This window comes from Toxorhynchites rutilus, chromosome 1 (assembly GCF_029784135.1).
Source record: "Toxorhynchites rutilus septentrionalis strain SRP chromosome 1, ASM2978413v1, whole genome shotgun sequence".
Lineage (NCBI taxonomy): Eukaryota > Metazoa > Arthropoda > Insecta > Diptera > Culicidae > Toxorhynchites > Toxorhynchites rutilus.
Window position 1 is genome coordinate 132860973 of NC_073744.1, and position 27346 is coordinate 132888318.

General features: G+C 39.6%; 1 protein-coding gene and 1 pseudogene across 1 annotated transcript in view; one reads left to right on the forward strand and one right to left on the reverse strand.

Moving 5' to 3' along the window:
• Window positions 1-20590, reverse strand: part of LOC129762077 (uncharacterized) — a 37064-nt gene extending 16474 nt beyond the window's left edge. Inside the window, exons 1-2 of the mRNA XM_055760063.1 lie at window positions 19719-20590; window positions 10013-10245 (exon numbers count right to left, since the gene is read on the reverse strand). Coding sequence (XP_055616038.1) covers window positions 10013-10245; window positions 19719-19776 — 291 coding nt within the window. The 5' untranslated portion in view covers window positions 19777-20590. The remainder of the gene's footprint in view (window positions 1-10012; window positions 10246-19718) is intronic.
• On the forward strand, window positions 14371-14489 carry LOC129763680 (5S ribosomal RNA; annotated as a pseudogene).
• Window positions 20591-27346: the final 6756 nt, after the last annotated feature.

Sequence of the window (27346 nt, forward strand, 5' to 3'; positions counted from 1 at the left end):
CAGACGGTGCGAGTAAGCATACGAGTCGGTCTAGTCAGTTACTGCAGTGCAGCTACTCACACCGTGTGAACACATCATGCCAGTTAGTGTCATGTGTAATCCGGCGTGCGAGCTACTTCAAAGTTTTTTGAATTTACTCGCACTCGCATCTCTCAAAACGTCAAAAACAGAATTTAGCGTTCGAATCAGGGATGCCAAATGTAAAGAAATGTCTCTATTTTTAAGATATTTGAAAATATGCGGAGATGTTTATAGACTTGAAATATATTGGAAAAACAAATAAAACCCTCATAGTTTCTGAACGAAATCGTTGTTATTTTTTTATGCACGCTTTCTTTTTGAGATAGTTTTCCTGAGAATCTCTAATATAGAATCATTATCAGGCACAATTTTCATTCAAAATTCATTCACAACTTGCAAAGAAAGCATTGTTCTAAGAAACAGAATACATATTCGATTTAAAAAAGTACATTTTCATTAACTATTTCAATTTTTGACGCGTTTTTATTCCACCTGCAAATCTACTACCATTTTTATTTCATAAATTGGTACACGAAGCTGCCGACAAAGCGAAATAAATAAAATTTAAAAAAATCGTTTAGATTGCCATTTATAGCATCACATGCTTCCGGAATTATCTTAGCTATGGATGCTTTCGAGATTCTAAAAAATATCGACAACCATCTGAACGATATTCCAGAAGAAAGGCACATCAATGTCGTTTTTTAGTTTCACTCTTACAGGTATAGCATCCCTTATGAGTGTATCTTGGCGTTGTATTTTTGGACCAATGAAATCCAACAGTGTTTCCACTTATTCAGGTGTTTTTCTCAACACTGCTATGTACTCTAGAAGATCATCATCGTAGAGTTCCTTCAATATTTTATTTGTTGCTTCTTTTCCTTGCATCCAATTCCTGGCCCAAATCCTTTTGTCTTTCTGCTTTTTCGGATAGTACCTTCAGTTCGAAGAAATTCAGCACAAAGTATTTTTACTCACGGTCAGCGTGTATTTCACGATAAAATTTTGCAACTGAATAAAATAAATGCAACTGAAAACCTGAGACGAAAACTGCCAATAGAGAAGTCGATTTTGGATCAATCATTTGTCAAATTCGGACCTGATTGCTGTTTCTGACTATTTGATGGTCATTTGAAAAATCACCTGGTGTCCCTGGAAGGCCAATGCAGTAGTATCTAGTTTCTCGTCATCAGCTCACACTGTGTGAACGGACAAGGCGAGTCAACCAATTATCAAGCGAGTTCACCGGCCCAGTAGCTGCTCACTGTCAAGTTAGCTACTGGCAACGTATAAATGGGCCTTAACGCATGACATTTCAAGTTACTTTTTGACGTAAGACTACGTCTTTAATTTTTTCAAGGGGATTTTTTTTTTTATCCAAAATATATATTTTTATTAAGGCTCATATGGCGTCAACCTGACGGGGCCGGGAGTTCAATATTTCGACAATGTTTGCCTTATAACTATGTTAGTAATATGTAACCGATTACTCGCGGTTGGCTCGAGGTTAGTATTACAAGTGTTTTCGTAATTGTGATGTTGCTGTCTTCAATGATCTGTACCTGTGCCCGACACGGGATACTTCCTATTGGGATGCAGCTGACCATTAATCAGCAACGCCCCCCTAGTCTGTACCCCATATCTAGCGTGGTGCGTCTTCTCGAGGAATCCAGGATAGAATGGTCACTAGCCGGCGCAATCATCAGCTCGTGTAGAGTTGTCATGAGCGGTACAACTTTTAGCTTTTGTTGAATCATCAGTGGACTGCACAACCTTTGGCCCGTGTATCTGTAAAGAGTGTGTGTATGTATTGCCGCGACTAAGTAAAAGTTTATAGATCGAATAGGAGGGATACGAAACAGGGACACAACGAAGGAAAAATCATTAAACGTTGACATCGGCGTTCCTGAGGAACAGGTATAGATGAAGCAGAAGATCAGGATCACGGCTACCTAAGATATCCCGGACGGGGATATCCGATTGTCTGCCTTTTGCTCTCAGTGCTCTAGAGAGCTGAGAGCGAGCAGCATGGAACCGGATACACGACCAGACAATATGCTCGATGTCGTGGTAGCCATCGCCACAATCACAAAGATTGTTTGCTGCGAGCCCAATTCGATAGAGATGCGCGTTTAGGTTGTAGTGATTGGACATAAGCCGAGATATCACGCGAATGAAATCACGACCGACATTCAATCCCTTAAACCAAGCTTTCGTCGAAACCTTAGGGATAATCGTGTGTAACCAACGACCGAACTCATCTACACTCCACATGCGCTGCCAACTAACGAGTGTGTCCTGACGAGGAATGTGAAAAAATTCGTTATAAGTAATTTGCCTTTCAAAAAGTGTGCCTTCTGAAGCGCCCACCTTAGCTAGCGAGTCCGCTTTCTCATTCCCCGGAATCGAGCAATGAGAGGGAACCCATGCTAAGGTAATCTTGAATAATTTTTCGACCAAAACACTCAATAGTTGTCTTATTCTTGTTAGGAAATAAGATGAGCGTTTATCAACTTTCATTGAGCGGATTGCCTCTATTGAACTGAGACTGTCTGAAAAAATAAAATAGTGGTCGATGGGCAATGTTCCAATGATCCCTAATGCGTAATATATCGCACCCAGTTCAGCGACATACACGGAACAAGGATCTTTGAGTTTGAAAGAGGCACTGGAATTTTCATTGAAGATGTCGAAGCCAGTGGACCCGTTTATGCATGAACCGTCAGTAAAGAACATTTTATCAGATCTAACTTTCCCATATTCTGCCGAAAATATCTCCGGAATGTAATCGGAGCGTAGATGATCTGGGATTCCATGGATCTTTTGTCGCATGGACAGATCAAAATTGACAGAGGAATTGCAAAAGTATGGGAAGCAAACTTGGTTGGAGATGCCCGGTGAAGGGTGCACTTCATGGGTAAGGTACTCATGGTATAGAGACATAAAACTTGACTGAGGAGTCAGTTGGAGTAGATTTTCGAAGTTATCAATCACCAATGGATTGATGATCTTGCAACGGATGAGAAATCTGTAGGATAATTCTGTGAACCGAAGAGTAAGCGGGGGTACTCCTGCCAAAACTTCGAGACTCATCGTATGTGTCGAATGCAAACACCCCATGGCTATACGCAAGCAACGATATTGTATTCTCTCCAGCTTGAGAATATGAATCCTGGCAGCTGATCGGAAGCAAAAACTGCCATATTCTAACACTGATAATATCGTTGTTTTGTATAACTGAATGAGGTCTCCTGGATGGGCACCCCACCATGTTCCGGTTATTGTTTGGAGAAAATTGATTCTTTGCTGGCATTTCTGTTTCAAATACGCAATGTGTATTCCCCAGGTACATTTAGAGTCAAAATATACTCCAAGGTATTTGAAAAACATCGAGTGCTTGATCGTTTTGCCGGATAGGTGAAGCTGGAATTGGGCGGGTTCGTGCTTCCTAGAAAAAAGGACCATTTCAGTTTTCTCCGTAGAGAATTCGATACCCAGCTTGAGAGCCCACGTGAACAGGTTGTTCAGGGTATCTTGCAAGGAATTTTGCAGAACGGCGGGATTAGCACCCGTGATGGAAATAACTCCATCGTCTGCAAGTTGTCTCAACGTGCAATCTCTAGTTAGACAATCATCTATATCATTGACGTAAAAACTGTACAAGAGGGGGCTTAGGCAGGAGCCTTGTGGGAGGCCCATAAAACTGTAACGAGAAGATTTCAAGCTGCCATGATTGAAAAACATGTGCTTTTCTGAGAGTAAATTGTACAGGAAATTATTCAGAATTGGTGAAAGTCCACGATTATGAAGTTTCTCTGAGAGAATTTCCATGGAAACTGAATCAAATGCCCCTTTGATATCGAGAAAAACGGAAGCCATTTGTTCTTTGCGAGCAAATGCTGATTTGGATTTCAGAAGATAGCAGCGCGAGACAATCGTTCGTCCCTTAACCTCGGCGGAAGCCAAACTGCGTATTTGACAGCAAATTGTTCGTTTCAACCCACTTGTCCAAACGAAGTAGAATCATTTTCTCTAACAATTTACGAATACAGGATAACATTGCAATCGGCCTATACGAATTGTGATCGCAAGCCGGCTTGTTGGGTTTTCGTATGGCTATCACTCTCACTTGTCTCCAGTCATGCGGGACTATATTCAGCTCCAGAAACTTGTTGAACAAGTTCAGCAAACGATGTTTTGCCAAGTCGGGAAGATTCTTCAATAAGTTGAATTTAATCTTGTCCGACCCCGGAGCTGAATTGTTACATGAGAGAAGTGCAATTGAGAATTCTACCATCGAAAAATTCTCATAATCGCCTTGGAGCGGAATGTCGCGTACGACGTTTTGTGCAGGAACGGAATCGGGACAAACCTTTCTTGCAAATTTGAAAATCCAACGGTCAGAGTATTCCTCACTTTCATTTGTATGGTTCCGGCCACGCATTCTCCTAGCCGTATTCCAAAGAGTGCTCATAGCTGTCTCCCTTGACAAACCATTGACGAACTTCCGCCAATATTCACGCTTTTTTGCTTTAATCAGACCTTTTAGTTTGGCTTCTAGAGCTTGGTACTTTCGAAACCATTCCACTAATCCAGTTTTCCTGAATTTTTTGAAAGCGGATGATTTTTCAAGGCAGACCTTTGAGCACTCCTTGTCCCACCAAAGTGATGGAGGACGACGTCGGAAAGTGGTAGCAGGAACACGTTTCTTTTGAGCTTGAAGTGCGCTTTCGTAAATCAAACTCGATATAAAGTTATACTCTTCGAGTGGAGGAAGTTCATGCATTGAAACAAGTGCTTCAGATATTATTTCTGCAAATTTTCTCCAGTCAATATTTTTTGTGAGGTCATACGCAATATCGACTGACTCACGAGAACCTGATTCATTGGCGATCGATAAAATTATTGGCAGGTGGTCACTACCGTGGGGATCTTGGATTACCTTCCACGTGCAATCCAGGGATAATGAAGAAGAGCAAAGTGATATGTCTAGCATACTTGCCCGTGCAGGAGGGTTGGCTATCCTAGTTGCTTCCCCTGTATTTAATACTGTCATGTTGAAGTTGTCGCACAGATCATAAATCAACGTGGCACGGCTGTCATCATAGTGTGACCCTTATGCTGTTCCATGGGAGTTGAGGTCACCTAAGATTAGCCGCGGCTCCGGCAATGCCGCGATGATATCAAAAAACTGATGGCGGCCGACCATGGTTCTTGGAGGAATATATATCGAGGCAATGCAGAAGTCTTTGCCATTGATTTGTGTCTGGCAAGCGACAACTTCAATGCCTATCATCGATGGGAGAGTGAGTCTATAGAAGGAGTGACATTTTTTAATCCCCAATAGTACGCCACCAAAGGAGTCATTTCGATCGAGGCGAATAATGTTGAAATCGTGGAAATTCAGCTCGTCGGCTGAAGAAAGCCATGTTTCACAGAGGGAAAATACATCACAGTTAGAACTATGAACTAAAAATTTAAATTGATCTAGTTTAGGGATGATGCTTCTGCAATTCCACTGTATTACAGTGGTCAAATCCTTGACCTCTTGCACTGAATCAGGCATCGAGGGAAATGAACGCTGCTAAAAAACCACATTTTTCTTTCAAAAATGTTCTCACAATCGGAAGCAAACATAATACTATGCGAGGGTCATTTATATTTAGAGCATTTAAAATGTTGTCCACCAGGTCAGAAAGCGCAAGCAAACCAGATTGTGGCTGTTGCCTCGACCGCGAAAATGGAACAGACCGGGTGGGTGCTGCTCCGGGAAGTGTTGAGGACCTCTGGTGCGTGGAAGAACAGCTTAAACCAGGAGGTACTTGCTTCGGTCTATTCTCAGCACGTTCAATTCGAGTTTTCATTCCAACTTGGGAAGTTTCGGTCGTCTTCCTGGGGAGTGAAGGAAAAGACGTAATTTTTCTTTTCCTGACGGCACCCTGCGATGTACCGGAACTTCCTGCATTGGGAGCGTCAGCAACAGGCTCGTCGTTCTGCAGAATGGATTAGGGATTGTCCTGAGTCGTTGGAACGGAACTCTTAAGCATTTCTGCATAAGTCCGCTTGGAACGTTCCTTTAAGGAACGCTTGATTTTTTCCCCTCGTTGTTTGTACACCGGGCATTGAATAATATCATGAGGAGTCCCGCCGCAATGAAGACACTTGTGCTCTTTCGCGCAAGGATTCTCATCATGGCTCTCTCCACAATCTGCGCAACGTTTTTTATTGCAACAATAGGCGGCCGTGTGACCGAGTTGCATACATTTGTTGCATTTCATTACCCGGGGTACAAACAATCGAACAGGTAAACGAAGTGCACCTATTGCAACGTAGTTTGGAAGGGCGGAACCCTCAAAAGTCACACGAAAAGAGTTTGTCCGATTGAGAACCCTTTTGTCATTTTTTTGTGACACAGATTTCAGTCGATCGCATGCAAGAATCTTCACAGTTTTTAGTGAAGAGTTCTTGAAGCGACCGACACCATCGATAATCTCTTTTCGAGTCAAACCCTTTTCGGTTATTACGCCGTCTATTTCGACGTTGCAACAGGGCACGTATACGCGATACTCAATCGCAAAGAGGTCGCAGCGCGTGATTTCGTTCGCTTGGGTCCTGCTTGAGACGACAACTCGTAGTTTGTCTGGCCCCATCCGTGTAATCTCGGTAACTGCAGAAAACTTCTGAGTAAGTTCCTTCGAGATACGAATGACATTGAGAGGTTTAGATTTTCGTCTAAAGTATACAATGAATGGGCCTTTGGAGCCTTCATGGTATTCTTTTGGACGAAAATCCTGTTTTTCGTCAATGTCCTCATCTTCGGAACTTCCAACTTCATATACAGAAGTTTCTTCCTCAACTTCAGCTTCATTTTCCTGCTCTTCAGGAGGAGGATCGGTATCGGAAATATTCAATAGCGTCGATGGGGGATCCTTCCCGCCCTCAGCCATATCAAAAAAATCGGTCAACTGTTCGATATGAACAGAATATAATGATAATCAAAATAAATAAATAAGTGAAAAAAATATTTTTTATAGGGTTATGATGCGAATATTAAATTCAATTTATTTTATGTTAAATAAAATGATAAAATGAAAAAAAAAATCCAATAAAAGTTCAACGGTATATAAGAAATAATGATCACCCCTAATGCCAACGTTTGCCGATTTGGTTAACACAAAGTTGAACAATGGTGTAAATCGTGCACAGAAGGTAGAAGGAATGATAGGGAAACAAAAGAAAAATAAATTTCTACTTGCCGCGGCTGTGTGGCGTGTGTGATGAATGTGTCTGATTTGGATCCTCAGCGCGCACCACTTTAAACTTCGCTCCACTCGCAAGCGCAACCGGTGAAAAAGAACACTATTTTTCGATGTGAAAAAAACACCTTTGTTGGATCGATTAAAAACTTGTCCGATCTGCTTGCGAGTTGTCGAACCAATGTCGAACCAATAATACATAGTGCAGTTACGGTTTTTCAAGGGGATGTAAGTTAAAATTTTAAAACCGAGATCGTTACGATTGGAGTGTAAATTTTAAACGTTAATACCTCTTTGCTGGCTGAAAGAAGCGAGATGATAATCAATTCATTCAAAAGATAAAAGGTCTACATTCATATTTGTTACCTTTTGGCCCAAAAACTTGTTTTAGTAGCTGAAAAACTTGAAAGCAAACTATTAAAAATTCAAAAAAATGTAAAAAGTGGTATTTGTTTGAAAATCTGTTCCAGTCGTGATTGTTTGGCAAAAGCACTATAAATTTTGGACAAGCCCTAGCCAATCTCAGTTTTTATCCGAATATGCACGAAGCAAGGCTAGCACAGAGCTTGCACTGACACTCAGAAGCACAGCAAAAGAGAAATATTGATGCAGTTAGGGGGAGAGTGTTTGTGTATGATTGTATCACACGTAAGCACACGTGATGGTGGTAGTGGAACAAATATCTGTGGCTGCAGTAGGTGTAGTATAGAAAAAGTGACGCATACTGAGTGCGGTACGTGCATTGGCAATAAGAACATTAATCTCGCCGAGTGTTCTCGCAAAGACAAGAATTAATCAAAATAATAAATAATAATAAAAAAACCAATTTATTTTTTTATTATTTTTTTGCCGGAAGAAAGCTTATGAGAATTTGTGACTAGTGTGTTCAAACTTATTGGTGATTATGATGGCAATATTTTAAATTGGAGAGGCTTTAAACTCCCTCAGTTCATTTACCCTCAGCGTTTAAAAAATCCAATGTGGAAAAATAAACAGAACTGGTAACTGACTTGATGACTGTGACAATCTCGGGTCTTGTTTCTGGGTTAAATTAGGGTCAAAGCCAAGCGCATTTCAAGCCAGATGTGAATAAAGTATTTTCTGGCAGTGAATTCTGTGTTCTTCGGTAGACAACTAAAGGTAAAAATTAGTTTCGCGATGATTGCTGTCCCCGCCACCATCTGTTGCCGTTCAGCGCAATGCGCTGCATAGCAGAAATTGTGGATCATTTCCTTCAGGAATAGTGAGTTCGGGAGCGTTGGAGATGAAATTTTGCTAAGAAATACCGAAAAATTACTTGCAATTTTTATAATAATTTCACTGTTTCAGTAGTGCACTAAACAGCGAGCAATCAACAGTACATGTTGATGCTGAGAGTTAATCTGCTCAAGTTGTTTTTTTTTATTGTTTGCTTCCTCCACTCAGTGCAGATATTCATTCATCGGCTTTTGTGTACCTTGCTACTAAATATTTGTACTTCAAGAATTTCATTCTTTAATTGCTTTAACTGCTTCAATTTAATTAATCTCATTGTTCCCGCCGACAATTATTTCGAAGTCATATGTTAACAATGTGATCGGTCGTATCTTGAACCCCACCATTCTCGTTTTATTTTGTCAACAAAGTTGATTTGAAAATAGATGAAGTTTCTGAAGAAAAACGCTATGTCATGTTTTTTTACTATAGAAATGGCAAGTGCACAGCAGAAACTTTATGAAGTTTACGGCACGGATGCTGTAAAAGATCGCAGGACACAGGAGTGGTTTGTTCGAATCTGGAAATTTTGACGTCAAAGATCGACGTCAAAGCCAGTCACAGAGATCAATGCACAAATAATGGACAACGCGACAGTTTGGAATCGTTTGGAAAATGGCGTTTACGCAAAGACACTAGATATGTGGGAGTCAAATGAATTAACTCAAAGGAACTTGATCAATCGAATGTAAATCAGCGAAACCCTACGAGAGCACGAAAATAAAGTCAGCTTCATAGTTTACATCGAAAATCTGATTCTGTAGATGCATGGACACTGAATTCACACCCTGTTGGCGGCATAACAAAAACCAAAAGTATAAGACACGCATTGAGTTCAAATAATGCTCCTCAATATGACAGTTATGTTAACGGTTCTTACTTGGAGCGTCCCCTTACTAATTACTGCCGGGTTATTAAAATCTGCTGTACATATTTGACCCCACATCCCCGGCGGTGCCCTGACGTTAGCGGGCCACGCTTATTCTGTGTCTTCCAATACGAGATGGGGCTTTCCCAGAAACCGCTTTCTTGTCGTAATTGACCAATTAGTTCCAATATTATGGAAGAATGCAACTGCGCGCGTCGGTGGCACGGTTCGACAGCATGGCCGAGATGGCATCGAACAGGTCTCTAGCCGCGCTACCAGCGCAAATCTTTTCTGGCGGTTTCTAGGTAAATTATTTTGTTTACATCTTCGTTTTATGCGCGGATTTTCACGACATGTGTGCTCGTTTTATTATCGAGTCTTTGTCCCCGCGGATTGCTTGCATGCTTGCGAGCCGCGGGTTGTTATCTAATACGAGTGGGAGTGGGTGACGTTTGGTTCGAATGTGTTAATTAAAGTTTTTTTATAACTATATCCCAAGCATTGCACAACTGAACTAATATTTTTCTCGAGCCCTTGTAATTGTCCACTACTGGTCATTTGACTTGCCAACTACTATTTCCCGGAATGCAAGACTGCCAAAAAGCGATCTTACCTCAGCAGACTTTTCCGCCGTTGGTGGGGTCACATTACTTCCCGAACGCGCCTGCAGGATCCTGAGTGCGGTTTCATTTTGCACAATTTTGTACACGTTGCTGTCTTTGGGGAAGATAAGCAATGGTAGGGCGGATGACAGCGTCTGATGACCAGATTCAACACTCGTGTGGTCCGTTAGGGTTACATGATTTGGCGTTTCACCTTCATTGACAGGGTTGCCCCGTGTGCATTCTAAAAATGGAAAAAAGCACGATAACTGGTTATTAAGCGGAATTCTATCAACGAGGGCAGCAGAATTATTAACGTAGAAAACAGGTTTCAAGTACACCGCCCAAGCTTCGGGACACCTGTCAGCAAAAGTGTTGTAATACGAGCGAATCTATTTCTGATTTACAGTCTACTAATGCAATTGGACATGGATGGAACCCCATGACAAATAAAAATTACATGACGGAAGCTAAATTCTATTGACATGTGTTTGATACTTGATACAATTTTAAAAAGATTCTTAGTGCTTCAGAATATCGTGAAGCGCCTACATCAACCGAAAGACGGAGCGTAATTTGTATGGCGGCATTTTAAGGAAAAGGTGTTGAATGTTCATGTTCCGTTTTAGCAACATGGTGATAAATTTTCACTGTATTACAATTTGGTTTGTATTCTTGTTATGCAGTAGAACTCCGTTTAACCGCGGAATAGTCTAGCAAGGTCATCGTGAAATACGAAAAACACGGATAAGGCAAAAAAAAGACTAAAAATAAGGTGCAAACACGAAATAAATATATTTCAGCATGAAAACTATGTTTTATCAATACAGTAATCATTAAATTATCCGTCTATAAGCTCGTTCGCAGTAAGCAGTTCGCAGATAATGTGAGGCCATGACCAAAACAAAAAAGCAAGTTACTGACAAATTTCGGGAAGCCACTATGGATAATCGGGGTTCTTCTGTATAAGGTAGAGGAAGGCGGGAGAAGACGGCCATCCGGGGTAAGGTCTGTTAAGTGTGTTCATACAGAAAACGGTATGTTTTCTCATAGAATTATTAAGGTACTTTTGCTTGACTCATACCAGAGGTAAAACGGCCCCTATTGTAAGAGATGTGGTTTAGCATAAACGATGTCATTTGGACGCTGGACCTGATAAATGATTCATTAAGAACTGGGCACGTGCCCAAAGTTTGGAAGGAATCGTTAGAGGTTCCAATACAAAAAATTGCTGGGACGATTAAATCCGAAGGGTTTCGTCCTATCAATACATAGAAAAACTGCTAGAATTAGTCGTTAAAGGCCAGCTGGTGAATTAGTTGAATAATAACTCATTTCTAGAACCAGAGCAATCGGGATATCGGGAATCACATTCCTGTGAAACCGCTTTGAATTTGGTGTTAGCTAAGTGGAAAGAATATATCGATAACAAAGATGCGGTCATTGCAGTGTTTTTGGATTCGAAACGCGCATTTGAAACTATTTACAGGCCCTTGTTGTTACGGACTCTGTGCCGCTTTGGTGTAGAAGGTTCGGCATTCAAATGGTTTGGAAGTTATTTGAGTAATCGAATAAGCGAACTGTTTTTGCTAATTCTATTTCTGAACCAATAGCAAGTACGTTCGGTGTTCCACAAGGAAGCGTGTTGGGGCCTATTTTATTCATAATGTACATAAATGACATGAAACGAGTCTTACGTTTTTGCGATATCAATTTATATGCTGACGATACAGTTCTGTTCATAGCAGCTAGAAAATTGGAATCCGCAGCATTGCACTTAAATGGAGATTTGCATTGCCTTAGTATTTGGTTGAATTATAAGCAGTTAAAATTAAATGTTGGAAAAACCAAGTAGATGGTATTTTCTTCGAGATATTATAACACCGAGTGTTTGGTAAAGATAAATGGTGAGACACTTGATCGCGTTAGAGAGATAAAGTATCTTGGTGTTACTATAGATGACAAACTGCTTTTTAAGTCTCACATAGATAATGTCATCAAAAAAATTGCAAAAAAATACGGTATCATGTGCCGTTTAAGAAATGAGCTGACAATTTCGAGTAAAATTCAATTATATAAATCAATAATATCGCCACACATAGACTTCTGTTCATCCATTCTTATTCTTGCTAACGAAACACAAATGTTGAGGTTACAACGTTTACAAAATAAAGTAATGCGCTTAATCTTGCGTTGTAATAGATTCACTTCCTCAGCTTTCATGCTAAACACGCTTCAATGGCTATCTGTGAAGCAAAGGATTGTATATTTAACCATGGTGTTCGTTTTCAAAATTATAAATCATCAAATTGAAAAGGAAGTGATATTCATAGATATAATACCAGAAATGCAGACGAAGCACGAACACCTAACTTCTTAAGTCGAGTGTCACAGAACTCCCTATTTTTTAAAGGTGTAACTTATTTTAATTCGATGCCTAGGCACATTAAAAGAGCAACCACATTAGTGGATTTTAAACGACAGTGTATTTCACATATCAAAAATGTAATTTAAATGGTTAAATTGTAATTAACGAAGTTGTTTTTCAACGAATTGTGTTTGTGTATGTGTATGAAAGAATGAACTGCCATCTTCGTCTCAATGAAGGATTTTTTTGTAGGTTTAAAGAAATGAAAAGAGAAAAAAAAATAGAAAGTAGTCTACATAAGTTTGAGCACGCGCGCGATAATGTGGCCATGAGAAATCTGAATTGTGATATCGATTGGAACATAGTAGAGTTTGTTCTTACTGTGGAATTGGATATGTTAGTTTCGTTAAAAAGGAGCACAGCTATGATTGGGGTTCGTTAGAGATCGAGGGAACGAATGATGTCGAGTAAAGAAGGCTTAATAGCGATTTCTGAAGGATCAAGCAGTCAACCGTCAGAATGAAGGGATAGGCTACAACCTGAAATTCATCCTACGGGTCAAATGTTCGATTAATCTGAAGAGTTAATAGTCTGACAATTTTGGCAGTCAGGTTACAGTGAACTCAGAAGATGCTATGGGATAGCTTGACGGGACAGCAAGCGTTTCTTCTTGAGATTTGACTGAACTGAAAGATTTTCTGTGACTTCTTACAAACATGTCCGAAGAAACTTTTGAATAGACGAAGCTAGGTGAAATACCGATATCACAAAGAGGAGATTTCATGTCTACAAATTAAATCAGTTCGTTATTTGTAAAACTGGTTATGTATTAATTAATTATCAACTAGATAATCGACTAACTCAAACCTATGTAGGGGAATGAAGCGGGACCTTCATTATCATTATCAGTCTACATGAATGTTGCACTCGCTCTTCCTTTCTCACAACAGCCACTTCCTGTTTGAGAATTTGTTGAGTAAACATCGTTTGCCGGCGAGCGTTGAGCGGGAATTAATTGTTTTTCTCCAGATTCATTGTATCCCTAATAAGTTGCCAAAAGACGTAATATTATGTTTTTCGCACTTGATCGAAGAAATTACAAAAAAAAATGTATTTGATCGCAGTATTTTATAAACTCTTCGCTTCAAAGTAATATTTGATTCTAAGAAGAACTGGTGAAGCACTAATCTTATTTAACCTAACCTTTTACAGTCAACTCTCCCTTACTCGATGTTCTATAACTCGATATTTTCCTTAACTCGATGAATTTCATGGCACCATTGATTTTGCAATGAGGTACATATTGAGGTGGAGCAGCAGGCGAAGTATATCTGTATTGGCAAGCAAAATATCGTGTCGTAATTATTTGCATTCAATATGGAATGTATATGGAAAAAACAAAGCAATGTTCAAAGTACTCACTTGAGTTGAAATTCTCATGTAATCATTCAACTGTTTGTTTTTTAACAGATGACAATTGTATTGTGGCTTATTTCGATTTTTTATGTAGTAAAAAGGCTCTCTGGGCAGTCGTATACTTAAGGCTGATTTAGACGATGCCAGTCAGCGCTCTAGTTGAAGTATCCAGTGAATAGAGAACAGACACTCTGTTCAACTTAGAAGCCAATACTGGTACAAGTAACTTGAACAGAGTGTCTGTTCTCTGTTCACTGGATACTTCAACTAGAGCGCTGACTGACATTGTCTAAATCAACCGTTAGATCTGGCACATATAAATATCAACGAGTAGTTGTGCGAACATTTCGAAAGAACCCTAAAACAGACATTCCTTAATTGACTACCGAAGTAGCCGGCACCATTGGAAGACCTGTCAGCACAGACACTGTCCGGAGAGTAGCATACAGGAACAACCTGAGAGGTCGTGTTGGCCGTAAAGTCTTTCATCTCAAAGATGAATATGAAAAAACGACAACAGTTTTCTAAGGTATATGGCAACAGACCTAAGGAGTTCTGGAACAAGGTCCTTTATACGGATGAGATGAAAACCATCATACCATGTTGAAAACACTGGTTCTCGTCCGATCACCGAAGTTAAGCAACATCGGGCGCGATCAGTACTTAGATGGGTGACCGCTTGGGAACGTCGCGTGTCGTTGGCATTTTTTTATCGTTCCGATCGTAATGATGCTAACAGCCAATATCGTCGAGGTGGTGGTGTACTGATTGGAGTTAAAACCGATTTTAAATGCTCTTCTGTTTCTCTCACTGGAGACGGCGCACTGGAACAAATGGCTGTTGGCATTATGTTGACTGATATTAATATTTTTGTCGCCACCGTTTATCTACCTCCGAATTCTCAGCCTTTGCTTTATGAGATGCATTCAACTTGTATGCAGCAAATTGTTCCGACGGCACGGAATCGTGACAAGTTGGTTGTGGTAGGCGATTACAATCTGCCAAATTTATACTGGCAATATGACGGGGATATTAGCTGTTTCTTGCCAATGAATGCATCTACTGAGCCGGAGTTGGTTATAATAGAATCTATGTTAGTTACCGGACTGCAGCAGCAAAATCATTTCGTTAACGACAATGGCAGGCTACTCGATCTGGTTTTTACTAGTAGGGAAGCTAGCGCAGATATTTTCGAACCACTACTGCCGTTACTGAATGTAGATAGACATCATAAGCCGATCGTTTTGAGGCTCGATGCTGTGCACAGTTTTATCGAGGAGAAGATTGATCGTTTTGAGGCTCAATGCTGTGCACAGTTTTATCGAGGAGAAGATTGATCGTTTTGATTTTCATCGTTGTGACATGATTGCACTCAATGAGAAAATCCAGCTAGTCGATTGGGAGCAATTACTTGGAATGGGATCAGTGGACGAAGCAGTTGCACGCTTTTACGAAGAGCTTACTGGAATTATTCGAACAATTGTGCCGTTGAGAAAAAGCGGGGGAAAGTGTCACAGAAACCAGCCGTGGTGGAGTGCTGAACTACGTATTCTTCGAAATCGACCACGCAAAGCAAGGAAACGATTCTTCAAATGCAGAAGTGAGCAACGTAAAACTGAAATGCGTGAAGTTGAGGCCCAATACAACTCTCTGAACGCAAGATGTTTTCGTGACTACATTCATCGCATCGAAGATAGTGTGAAGGCAGATCCGAAATCATTTTGGAGCTACGTGAACGATAGAAAAACAACGAAAGGTATACCTCAAAACATGTGTTACCGGGGAATTGTTGCCATCGCAGAATTCCGCGAATATGTTCTCGTCCTTCTTTCGAAGTGTGTCAAGTAATAACTCACCACCTTTGACTGAAAGCTACCTGAACAGTATTCCGCAGTTTGATGTGAACGTGCCTCGGATGAATTTTTCAACACGCGAAGTCCAGCTCAAGCTGCAATCTATCGACGGATCAAAAGGACCTGGGCCAGATCAATTACCGCTATTTTTCATCAAACAGTGTGCGAGCTCTCTTGCTTCTCCAGCAAGCATACTGTTCAACCGTTAGATAAGTCTGGGTCGCTTAACGATGTAGAAAACTATCGTGGGATCTCCATTCTTAGCTGTTTGCCGAAGATCTTCGAAGGAATGGTACACGATGTGCTCTACCAGGCTACGAAATGCATAATCTCTGCCGACCAACATGGTTTCATGAAAAAACGCTCGACTACAACCAACTTGTTAAGCTTCGTATCGACTTTGGTGGACAAAATGGAAAAGCGGCAGCAAGTCGACGCTGTTTATGTTGACTTCGCCAAAGCTTTCGACAAAGTGCCACATATACTAGCTGTTGAAAAGTTCAGGAGAATAGGACTTCCAGAGTGGCTGACACGATGGATCCTGTCTTACCTTACTGGGCGCAGTTCCTCAGTGAAAATTGGCGATGTATTATCCACCTCGTTCCCGATACATTCCGGAGTACCCCAAGGCAGTGTCTTGGGGCCCTTGCTCTTCGTTCTGTTCATCAACGACATTTGTAAAGCGCTGAAATCACCGAAATCGTTGTGTGCAGACGATCTCAAGTTTTATCGAGCAGTTCAAACGCTGGTAGACTGATCTAATCGTGCGGGAGTGCCTACTCTATAATCACCGGATTTGAACACTATTGAGCATCTATGGTGGGGAATTAAGAAATGCCTGAAGAATAAAAATCCAGGGAACGAAGCAGAACTCGAAACGACGATTAAGGAGATCTGGGAGAGCATTCCGTTTACAGTGACCAAAAATCTCGCCTCGGCGCTTGCAGACAGTGCTGGACGCCAAAGGGTGCCATACCAAATACTAGGAGATTGATTTTTGTTGTCTGTTAACATTTCTGAACTGATTTCAATTTTTTTTTCAAGAAAAATTTGAACTGTACACTCAATTTTGCAAGGTCTGAATTGAAGATTTTGTTGTTTGTTTTTTAAACATGAAGTAGAAATGTGACCGTTTCAATTTTTTCTTATCACTGCATGAGAGTGAAAAGGATCAATTTTACGATGAGTATGAGTCGCTTTCAATTATTTACTTTTTAACCTCGAAAAACTCAAAAATAACAAACCAACACGGGGTGTATTCTTAATTTTGCGATTAACTGTATATCTCTTTCTCGTCAGACATGTTCGTTGATAACTGAACAGCGCACCCAAAATCTCTCCAACCAAAGCTCAAATCGATAAGCTTACAATTTTTTCCATCTAATTCTACTTCCGTAGTTCAATCGTAAGAACCTGAAATAGTGCTATCGCCATGAATTAGTAAAACGAAGACTGCAGGAAATGGAGGATACGGAAAGCTGAAGAAAACGCTGAATATGGTAGTCCTATCGAGTTGGAGAATATTCAGGAAGGTTCAGATGATTGTGTCGAAATTTCGAATATTAAATCAAACATAAAGAATATGTCCGGAATATTGAAATCAACTGAAAATGTTCCTAATGTAAAACTATTTGAACATTTCTTAGTGATTGAACAGTTTCTGTGTGATCGTTAAAATTTAGTTTGAGTAACATACTTAATCAATATTTTGTTTGTTAACCTAGTTCCTTATTCAGGCCGGACTCGATTCTATATGATTCGATTATGTAAAATTTTGGGCTCGATTATATACAATTTGAAAAAAAAAGGTTTTTTCCTAATTCAACTATTTCATGAAAAAATGTAACCTTTCATCGTTAAAGTGAAATTTAAGTGGCTTTTATAAGTACAGTGGGTTAAAAATATCGCCATTTTTAGATTTATATTGAATTTTTTATATTAGGTTGGGGAAAAAGATATCCATTATTTTCTCGATAGCTGGCTTTAGTGATCAATAACTCGAGTAGTATCGATCATACAATTTCAAGTATGGACTAGTTGTAAAGGTGGCATTCCACACTAAAAAAAACTTTCGCTTTTTTTTTGTTTGCTCCATTCAGTTGTGAGTTACAGAGTGTAAACAAAGAGAAAATTCGGTACATTTTACACTTTTTGTTTTATAAATGCGAAAATGCAAGCTAGGCTGCTGAAATTGTGAATGGTGTTTATGTTGCCGATACTGTAACAGTAGAATGCGTGCAACTTAATTTATTTTAAATTTTTTTTTCAATTCTTTTAATTTTTTAAATTTTTTTTGTTTAATTTTTATTTTAGGGCAATACACTAAATTAAGATCTCTATTGTCAACAAATGACCGTTTGAATCTTGCAATTGAGCAGAAACCTTCAAAATTGGCAACAGAAGAGGTTTTTTATTCCATAAATGATGATGATGATGGTCCCGCCTCCTTCCCCTAGGTTTGAGCAAGACGAGTTATCTAAAAGATAATTTATTGATTTTTTCTCAACATTGAAATCAGTTTAACAAACATAAAAAACGAACTGATTTTATTTACAGATATAAGTTCAAAAAATTCCAATGTCAAAAGATACGCCAATACTCAGTCATGTCAGTCATGTCCGCCACATTCCATCAGGACAACAAAGCCACTCTTTTCCGAGCTTGATTGAGATGTTTTTATGCATCCACTATATAGTTCGATCCTGGTACCAAGCGATTACCACCTTTTCCTCGCATTGCAAAATTTTCTGAGTGATAAGAAATTGGGATGAAGAGAAGATGGTAAATATCTATTGGTAGAGTTTTTTGCCAATATGGCCGAAGACCTCTATGATGTAGACATTATGAAGCTATCTTTAGAATGGTAACAAATTTCACAACAAAACGGTGCATATTTGACTCAAATCGGAAAATCATAAGCATATTTAAAATAGTTTTGAATTTCACGTACGGTTATGAAACAGGCATTCAGTGGTCAATGATTCGATAACACTGAAGAAATTCGTGATGCAGTTACATCATACTTCAAAAAGTTGGACGCTACGCACTTTGCGCTCGGAATAGAAAAACCCGTGACACGCTATGAAAAATGCATCGAACGTTGCGGCGATTATGTAGAAAAATATAAAATAAAACGTAAATTACGAAAATCTCCTTGTTTTTTGTCCTAACTTTATTTTTCCGCGATTTTTGAGGCACTGAAACTTATTCTTTTAACGACCCTCGTATACTTGTTATAGTCATGGGTGTCACCCTTAGAGGGGACCGTCTCCCCTCCGATCGGTTATTCAAACAAATGTTTACTAAGCCAACGGTAGTCCAACGTCAACCTTGTGCTCATATCATAGATATAACCCGCATATTTTTTGTATGTTCTGGTTACCCCCAATATTTTTCAATAAAGTTCAAATTTTTAGGTTATTTAGAATATATTTGGATAATCATGCTAAAAACAATTGGTCGTTTCATCTCTTCATTCACCGACACAGGAGAGTTTAATTTAGATTCCGTCGCATTCGATACAGGATGCTAACTGCACAGCAAACACAACTCCGGATGAGCCGGCTACTAACATAAAAATCAAACAGAGATAAAATTTTAAGACTCGCGTTCTACTTCGTTGCTGGCCTCTACCCTCGGAGGCAAAACTAGTTTGCTGTTTTCGCCGTTTCACCGGTCAGGCATTGGCATGGTTGTTTTTTTTTCTAGCTTATTCAACTCACCGAACCTGTTGTATGTTTGTCATAGAAGATAATACGTCGATGGCTGCATTCCCGGCTAGTAGACCGTCTATTCGGTTCAAGTTATGATCTATGCCAGCCACAGGAAGATCAGGGTTGTTACAAAAATTGAAGAAAACATCGGAACAACATGCGATCACGTATGTTTCGATGTCTCAGATTCGAGGTAATCGGAATGAATCACATTACGGGTACAACATTCATGCTTATGTACACGACTGATCTTCGGTCGGCAGTACACTCTAAAAACCAAACCGTTCGACACTGATTTTCGTGAGAGCAGATTTATGAGCTCTCAAAATTGGTGAACTACAGACAAAGGGCTTTCGACATTACTTACCGGATCTGCTCACAATGATGACTAAAGTCGGTAATATCATAAACAAATTGACCTTCATCTCTGCTACAATCGATTACGTATTCGCGGATCCTGTTGTTCTCGATGCTGAATCCGATTCAGAACAATACTAACGCGCATCTGCTATTTCACAATTTGTTAATAATGTTTCGACCCAACAAAGTTCCGTTTCGACTCTGTTTTCAGTTCCGTTCAAGATTTTAGCATCTTCACACGTTCACCGATCGAAATGTTGTGACTCCACAATTCGCACATGTATTTCAGTCGTCATCGAGGCAAACACTAATTTTAGCAGCCCACCATCGGTGGCACAGTATTCGAAGTGACCCGACCGTCTGTCCGTTCGTTTGCACTGATGGATATCAATTATTAGTCATAACGGTACTACACATTCGCGACACTTCATGTTCTACGGCAGCTACGACTTGGAAGCCTGGAATGAGCTACATGTTTTGCCCACTTCATCAATTCATACACTTGAACTTGAACACTACACCGTTAATGGGCTGCGCATAATCCACAAGTCGCGGTGGAATTATAAGCCGCGCGTAGGTTTTCCATTTCTCTTGTCTCGAATCAGTGAAATTCGAAACGTAATGTTTGAAGAATGTGTCCCACAAACAACGCGGTCACCAGCTTATGATTTTTGCTACCATTCCCGGCGACTTAGCTTAAAAATAAAACTTCGATGGTATCACAAACCACATGTTACACATATCGATTGCTCCGCAATCAGTTGCATCAATCAGGTGATAAGGGTGTTCGATTTGATAAGACAATCTGATTACGTGCTCGTTCCACCGTTCGAACGATACCTGTCGCCACGCTTGTTCACTCGGGAATGAGCGGCCTTGTTCCAAGGAACAACCATTATACTAGAGAAAACAGCCGCCCTGGAGCCGCGACGGTGACGGAGATTTCAGACGATGTTGAGATGTTCTCTCTCTCTCTCTGGAGCAATAGCTGGCTCAGCAGTGCAGCCCCAACCACGTGCAGTAGATTCTGTGGCCGAGAGAAGATGTTTTTTCCCCGTCTGGGAGAGATACTTTCTGCCGCCTTAATGCACACCGGTGGTGGAAGCGGTGGCGGCGGCGGTTGGGGCGTCTGTCCAAATTGCTATTTCGCGGAAAGTGATCACTTCTATTATTAAATTAGGTATGAGAGGCGAATCGATTTCCCAGATGAAATTTTAATTATATTGGAAAAAAGACCGAGCTTGTGTGTGAGTTTGGAATTGTTTGTGCTGTTTGAGGAAATGTTGTTAGGATCTAGATCGCTTCAACTCCGCATTGCTCCAAATTAGAGCTCTATTCTGTTTATCGAGTCCAACAATTTGTCCCAAGTCCAATCACTGCAAAGTCTAGTCCAGGGTTTCTCAAAGTTGTTCGACCCCCTGGAATCTGAAAATCGACCCCTATAAAAGAACATAAGTTTTTATTTGAAACATTTTAGATGCTGTATAAGTTGTATTACGTGAACCACCCTCTTATAAGAACGACTAATATTTTTGTAGAAAGTACTATGCTGTACATTTTAAAAACTCAACAAGACGATGAGCGTGCGCAAGATGAAAAGAAAAAAGGACAAAAAGTAAAAGGTGAAAAATTCGGCAAGTGAAAAAACGTGAACAGGTTCGCACAAGATAATGTGTTTGAGCGTACATATCCTTCAGGCACGCTTTAAATTTGTCTGTATTACAGACATACACGCGATTTAACACGAAAGAAGTCATCATAAAATTCATGTCCAAACATACTCCTGATATTTTACTGTATTACAAGCATGCCCTTAGGTTGCAAGCTCATTTGCGATTTGAAATACGTTGAAGCTTCGATGATAATACAATACACTCATCTTCTAATTTAATTCAAGTGATTACAACATGTTTACATAGCTAAATAAAGTGAACTAGAATAAAGTGAATGAATAAGAATTTACAAAATGCTTGGTTACGTATGTGCATGGCGTAACAAAAAAATTTTTTTATAATTATTTCAGGAAACTTGGGATGGCTCTCGAAAAGGGAAAAATGTTATTCAATTTATTATGGACCAACATGTTTTCTCTCCAGCTGGGCGAGTGAACATTACCCAGCAATGAAACTCTGTCGTTAGAGTATGTTAGATATATTAGGCTGTCAAAAAAGTCCTGCGGTATTTCCGCGAGGTGTCGTTGTAAGCGCGTAGTTCTAGTTGTATTCATTGTATCGAGTCATACTATAGCTTGTTGGAAAGGTATTTTTGCGCGCTATAATATAGTCCTTGACAGTGTTTTGTTTGGTTAAGTCGTTCGTGAGTTATAGTGTCGCAAATATGGAGCAAAATAAAGAGAAAATCCGACATATTTTACAGTACTACTATGACAAAGGCAAAAATGCATCTCAAGCTGCCAATAAAATTTGTGCAGTTTATGGACCCGATACAGTTTCCATTTCCACCGCACAACGATGGTTTCAACGTTTTCGTTCTGGTGTAGAGGTCGTCGAAGATGCGCCACGCTCCGGAAGGCCTGTCGTTGAAAAATTGCGACAAAATCGCTGAATTAGCCGAGAAAGACCGACATAGTAGCAGCCGTAGCATCGGCCAAGAGCTGGGGATAAGTCATCAAACCGTTATTAACCATTTGAAGAAGCTTGGATTCACAACGAAGCTCGATGTATGGGTGCCACACACGTTGACGCAAAAAAACATCTTTGACCACGACGGTGGCCAAGCCCTCATTAACGGCCAGGAAGGTTCTGCTGTGTGTTTGGTGGGATTGTCAAGGAATACTCTATTATGAGCTGCTTCCCTATGGCCAAACGCTCCTGTACTGCCAACAACTGGACCGCTTGAAGGTAGCACTCATGAAGAAGAGGCCATCTTTGATAAACAGAGGCCGCATTGTCTTCCATCAGGACAACGCCAGGCCACACACTTCTTTGGTGATGCGCCAGAAGCTCTGGGAGCTCGGATGGGAGGTTCTTTTGCATCCGCCGTATAGTCCGGACCTTGCACCAAGTGACTACCACCTGTTTTTGTCCATGGCGAACGAGCTAGGTAGTCAGAAGTTAGCCACAAAAGAGGCCTGTGAAAATTGGCTATCCGAGTTTTTTGCCAATAAAGAAGCGAGCTTCTATAACAGGGGTATTATGAAGTTGGCATCTCGTTGGGAACAAGTTATCGAACAAAACGGCGCATATTTGACTTAAAACAGATGATTGTAACTAATTTTATGAACAAATGAAAGTTCAAAAAAAAATACCGCAGAACTTTTTTGACAGCCTAATATTAAAAATGAAAATATGAAATGATTTTTGCTACATATATAGATACTGATACCAGAGAAGAATCGACCTTTCAGGCTGTGAAACAGTTTTTTCTTACCGACAAAGCTATTTCATGGAGCTGATGGCTATGGTGCACCATCTATGGCTCGCCGTCATCGCGGTTTTACAGCTCACTCAAAAATACAACTGGTCGATCACTGCGTGATTCACAGACAGCATTTAGTAGCAAAAAATCTGAGCCCTAGATCGCATCAATCTTTACTATATCACCTTGATCACCTTATTCAGGAAATGAAAAACACAAGATTATACATCAATATCGATGTTGTCCCCTTCAAAGTACTCCCCATCGACATGAACGCACTTATGCCAGGGCTTGATCCAATCCACGAAACATTTACTATATTCGATTTGCGGTATGGCCACCAGCGTCTTCTTCGATTTTTCCACTATCTCATCTCGGGTGTTGAAACGTGGTTTCTTGAGTCGTTCAAATAGGAAAAAGTCACAGGGAGCCAAATCAGGTGAATTCGGTGGTTGCTGAATGGTATTTGTTTCGTTTTCAGCCAAACGTTCACGAATAACGAATGATTTGGCAAATTCGAGGCACGCACGATAGCAGATGTACTCAATACAGCGCAACTTTTAGAAATGTAAAACCATCATGCTACAACTTTTATAGAATGTCGATGACAGATGTACCAACCTACAAAAAAAAAAGAAAAATAAAAACGGGTGACTGAGAGTGCGGCACGGTGGTAATTGCGGGATCTTTTTGATTAAGGTAGTATGTTATAAATGCTATCAGTAAGCTTCAAAGCAATTCTTTGAATACTCGATTATGTGCTCAGCTATATGAGTAAAACGACGAAATCTTTACTCGGTTACTTCTACACGCTGTAGTTCGCTGACCACCATGAGCTTGAGCTTGAGCTTGGGTAGACTTTACACTTCGTAGTTGCTCTCCGTGACTTGAACCAGCGAAATTGCACAAAGAACACACTGAATGACGCTTGGGAGTAGCAAACAATTGTGCAAGTTTCGGTGATTCGAACTTTAAATAGTCAATAACGACGCCGGCCACGTTCTTATAGTCACCAGGGGAAGGGAAGGAATGTTAGTATGATATTCACCGCATTGTGCATTATGCACTACTATTATTTTAACGCTGTAGTTCGCTGACCTGACGCTGACGCAGAGGCTTTTACTTTGTAATATTTTCAGCTTTTTGACGTAGAACTACGTCTTTCAGGAAGGGTGCCAAATCAGTGAACAGGTCACCTTTCTGTGGAATAAAGTTAACGTTTATAACTATTTTCACTGTGAACGAATTCTCATGATTTGCATACACATCGAATCAGAAATTCTCTAAGATTTGTTTGATATGCTATACATTACAATTCGCTAATCTCTAAACGGTTTAAATTCATGAAAACTGGAAAAATTTCCTTTTTTCCCATACATTTGTTCTGCCGATTTGTGTGCTAACCCTACCCGTATTTCGAATGCTTATAACTCGAACATTTCTCAACAGATTGGTAAGATGTTTGCATCAATTGATAGGACATATTTCTACGCGTCTATCACAATTAATAAAATGTTATAGTTCATGAGATGAACAATGGAATAACTGTAAAATGTCAAGCGTTATCTAAACGCCCTTACTGCCAAGTTTTGGTTGGCCCGATTTACGGTTTCCCCAACACAGACTTTAAAATCGATGTACCTGTGGAAATCTATTTTGCAAATATACATGCAAGTCGGGGATATTTTTGTTTCCACCGAGCTGTGTTTCCCTAACACGGACTTCAAAATTAATGTGCCTGGGACAATTCGCTTTGCCAATACATGCAAGTCGGGGGTATTTTTTGGTGTTGAGTACTTTTGTACTCGCTTGCCGTTGTGCAGACCGGAATATGTTTCCTTAAAACATTTAAACTGAGATGTCTGGGAAAATCGTCATTTCATATACTAGAGGTGAATGAACTTTCGCGGATCGAGAACTACGTAAAAATGAGATGTGCAATAATTTCAGAGGAAAATGTAAAATACAATGATCGTTTGACAATTCTTCCGATCACATATTTTGTTAGTCCTACGCATCATATCAAACGTAAAAGGACGTTCATTAAATTTATTTGTAACGAAGAACATAATCTATTACAAAAAATTCGATGCATTCTAAGGTAATATTCGAAGTGGCAAACAAGTGGATTGCATAATGTAATTGCGTAGTTCTACGTCGAAAATATGCGGTCGTGTCTTAGATACAACCCGTTACAATTTTTTTATATTTGTGTATTATAACACATATTGTTGTGTATTATATGTATTATGTCACTTTGGACGCATTACACAAGTATTTTACTAAGATGATTTGAGATCTCCCAAATTTTCAAATTCCTCAATGGATAATAAATCCGTACTATATCACAGCCATGGAATGAGCCAAGGTGAGAATGCAAGAAAAATTGATTATCATCAGCACCGATGAGGAGCTCAAGCAGGAGTACAACAAAGGTTGCCACCAGTTCTGGTTACAACGCAATATTGAAACACAGTATCCTGCGTTGTGGAACATTGCTGAAAAATATTCGGTTGGGGAAAAAGTAATCCATTACTTTTGGGTGAAATTCAAAACTGTTTTTAATATACTTCGGATTGTCCGATTTGGGTCAAATATTCACCGTTTTGTTGTCAAATTTGTTGCTATTCTAAATGTAGCTTCATAATGACTCTATCATGGAGGTCTTGGTATATATAAAACTATAGCAATAGATTTTTACAATCTTCTCTTGATCCCAATTTCTTATCACTCTGGAAATTTTGCAATGTGAGGAAAAGATGGTAATCGCTTGGTGCCAGGTCCGAACTATATAGTGGATGCATTATGTGGAATTGTGTGGCCTTGCGTTGTCCTGATGGAACACAACACCTCTTCTGTTGACCAATTCTAAACGTTTCAAGTCAATCGCTAGCTTCAAACGGTCCATTTGTTGGCAGTAGAGATCTTGATCTAGGGTGTTGCACGATATAAAAAATTGAAAATTTTGTTTTTTAAAAAACACCCTGTAACTCACAACTGACTGGAACACCAAAAAAACTACAAACGGATTTTTTTTAAGTGTGAGCTGTCACCTTTACAACGAGCCTATACTTGAAATTGTATGATCGATATTACATGAAATATTGATCAGTAAAGCCAGCTATCGAGAAAATAATGGTTTTTTTTTCTTCAACCTAATATCTTTGTCGAAAAAGGCTTCAATGTGGTTACAAACAACCCGAAACCGAAGGAACCATTTGAAACGCAACGAATGCGGAGAGTTAATGGTTTAACTAACCAATATTGCACTGTATTTTGATGTTTTGGTAGTTACGGATACATTGGTTTGCGATTTCAATTTTTTTTACAGTTTGTGAGTAATTTGTATTAATAATCATTAATTACACTTGATATTTTCTAATTAGATGTCTATTTATTTTGTTGAATACGATGAGAATTTTTTGTTTTCTGTATTATAGAGACTTTCAACATTTTGGGCTGGTTTGTCACATTACTTTCATTTTTTGGAAAAATGTCGGGAGTGAGAATTGAGCTCGTGACCTTTTGCGTGGGAGGTACAGATGTACAGATGACCACTACGCCAGATCGCCTCCATGAGAAAATCAAGTCAGGTTTATTTTGATTAACTGCAATGTTTTTAATCAATAATTATTATTCAGTAAGAAAAAAAACAAACAATGAGTCTCTCGAAGAAATTTGGCTATGGGGGTCTGAAATATTACTCCATTCTGGAAAAGGGGTCTCTTACCCAAAATAGTTTGAGAAACCCTGGTCTAGATAAATCACACATTCCAGAGAAGACAACCGCCGGTATAGCTTAGAGGTGGCCAAACTTTTGGACATAACGGGCGACTAATTGTTCTAATGTTAGGCTGCGGTCTACCAACGTTGACTGTATCAAAAAGTCATTAGAAAATGAATGTAGTACTAGATGAGAAAAAATAGTTTTAACCTTCCTGTAGTCGCACGCGTAACTTGTATACTAGCGCACGGTAGCACAGACTGTGTGTGTCTCTGTAATTTTGCTGTTGTTACTTTTTAGATGTTATTGGTATTTATTTAAAGTACACTATTTCTTCAACTTCATTCAGTTTCAATAGTCATTTAGTTCAGTAAATTAATGATCTTCTCGGTCCGTGAGACCGTATGTTCGAGTATAGGGGGGTTAATTAAAGGAAAATCTTAGGTCATACTTATAAATATTCAATGATCAATTATTCTATGAAATAAACATAATCACTAAATAATTGATAAGTCATACTTTATTTTCTGTAA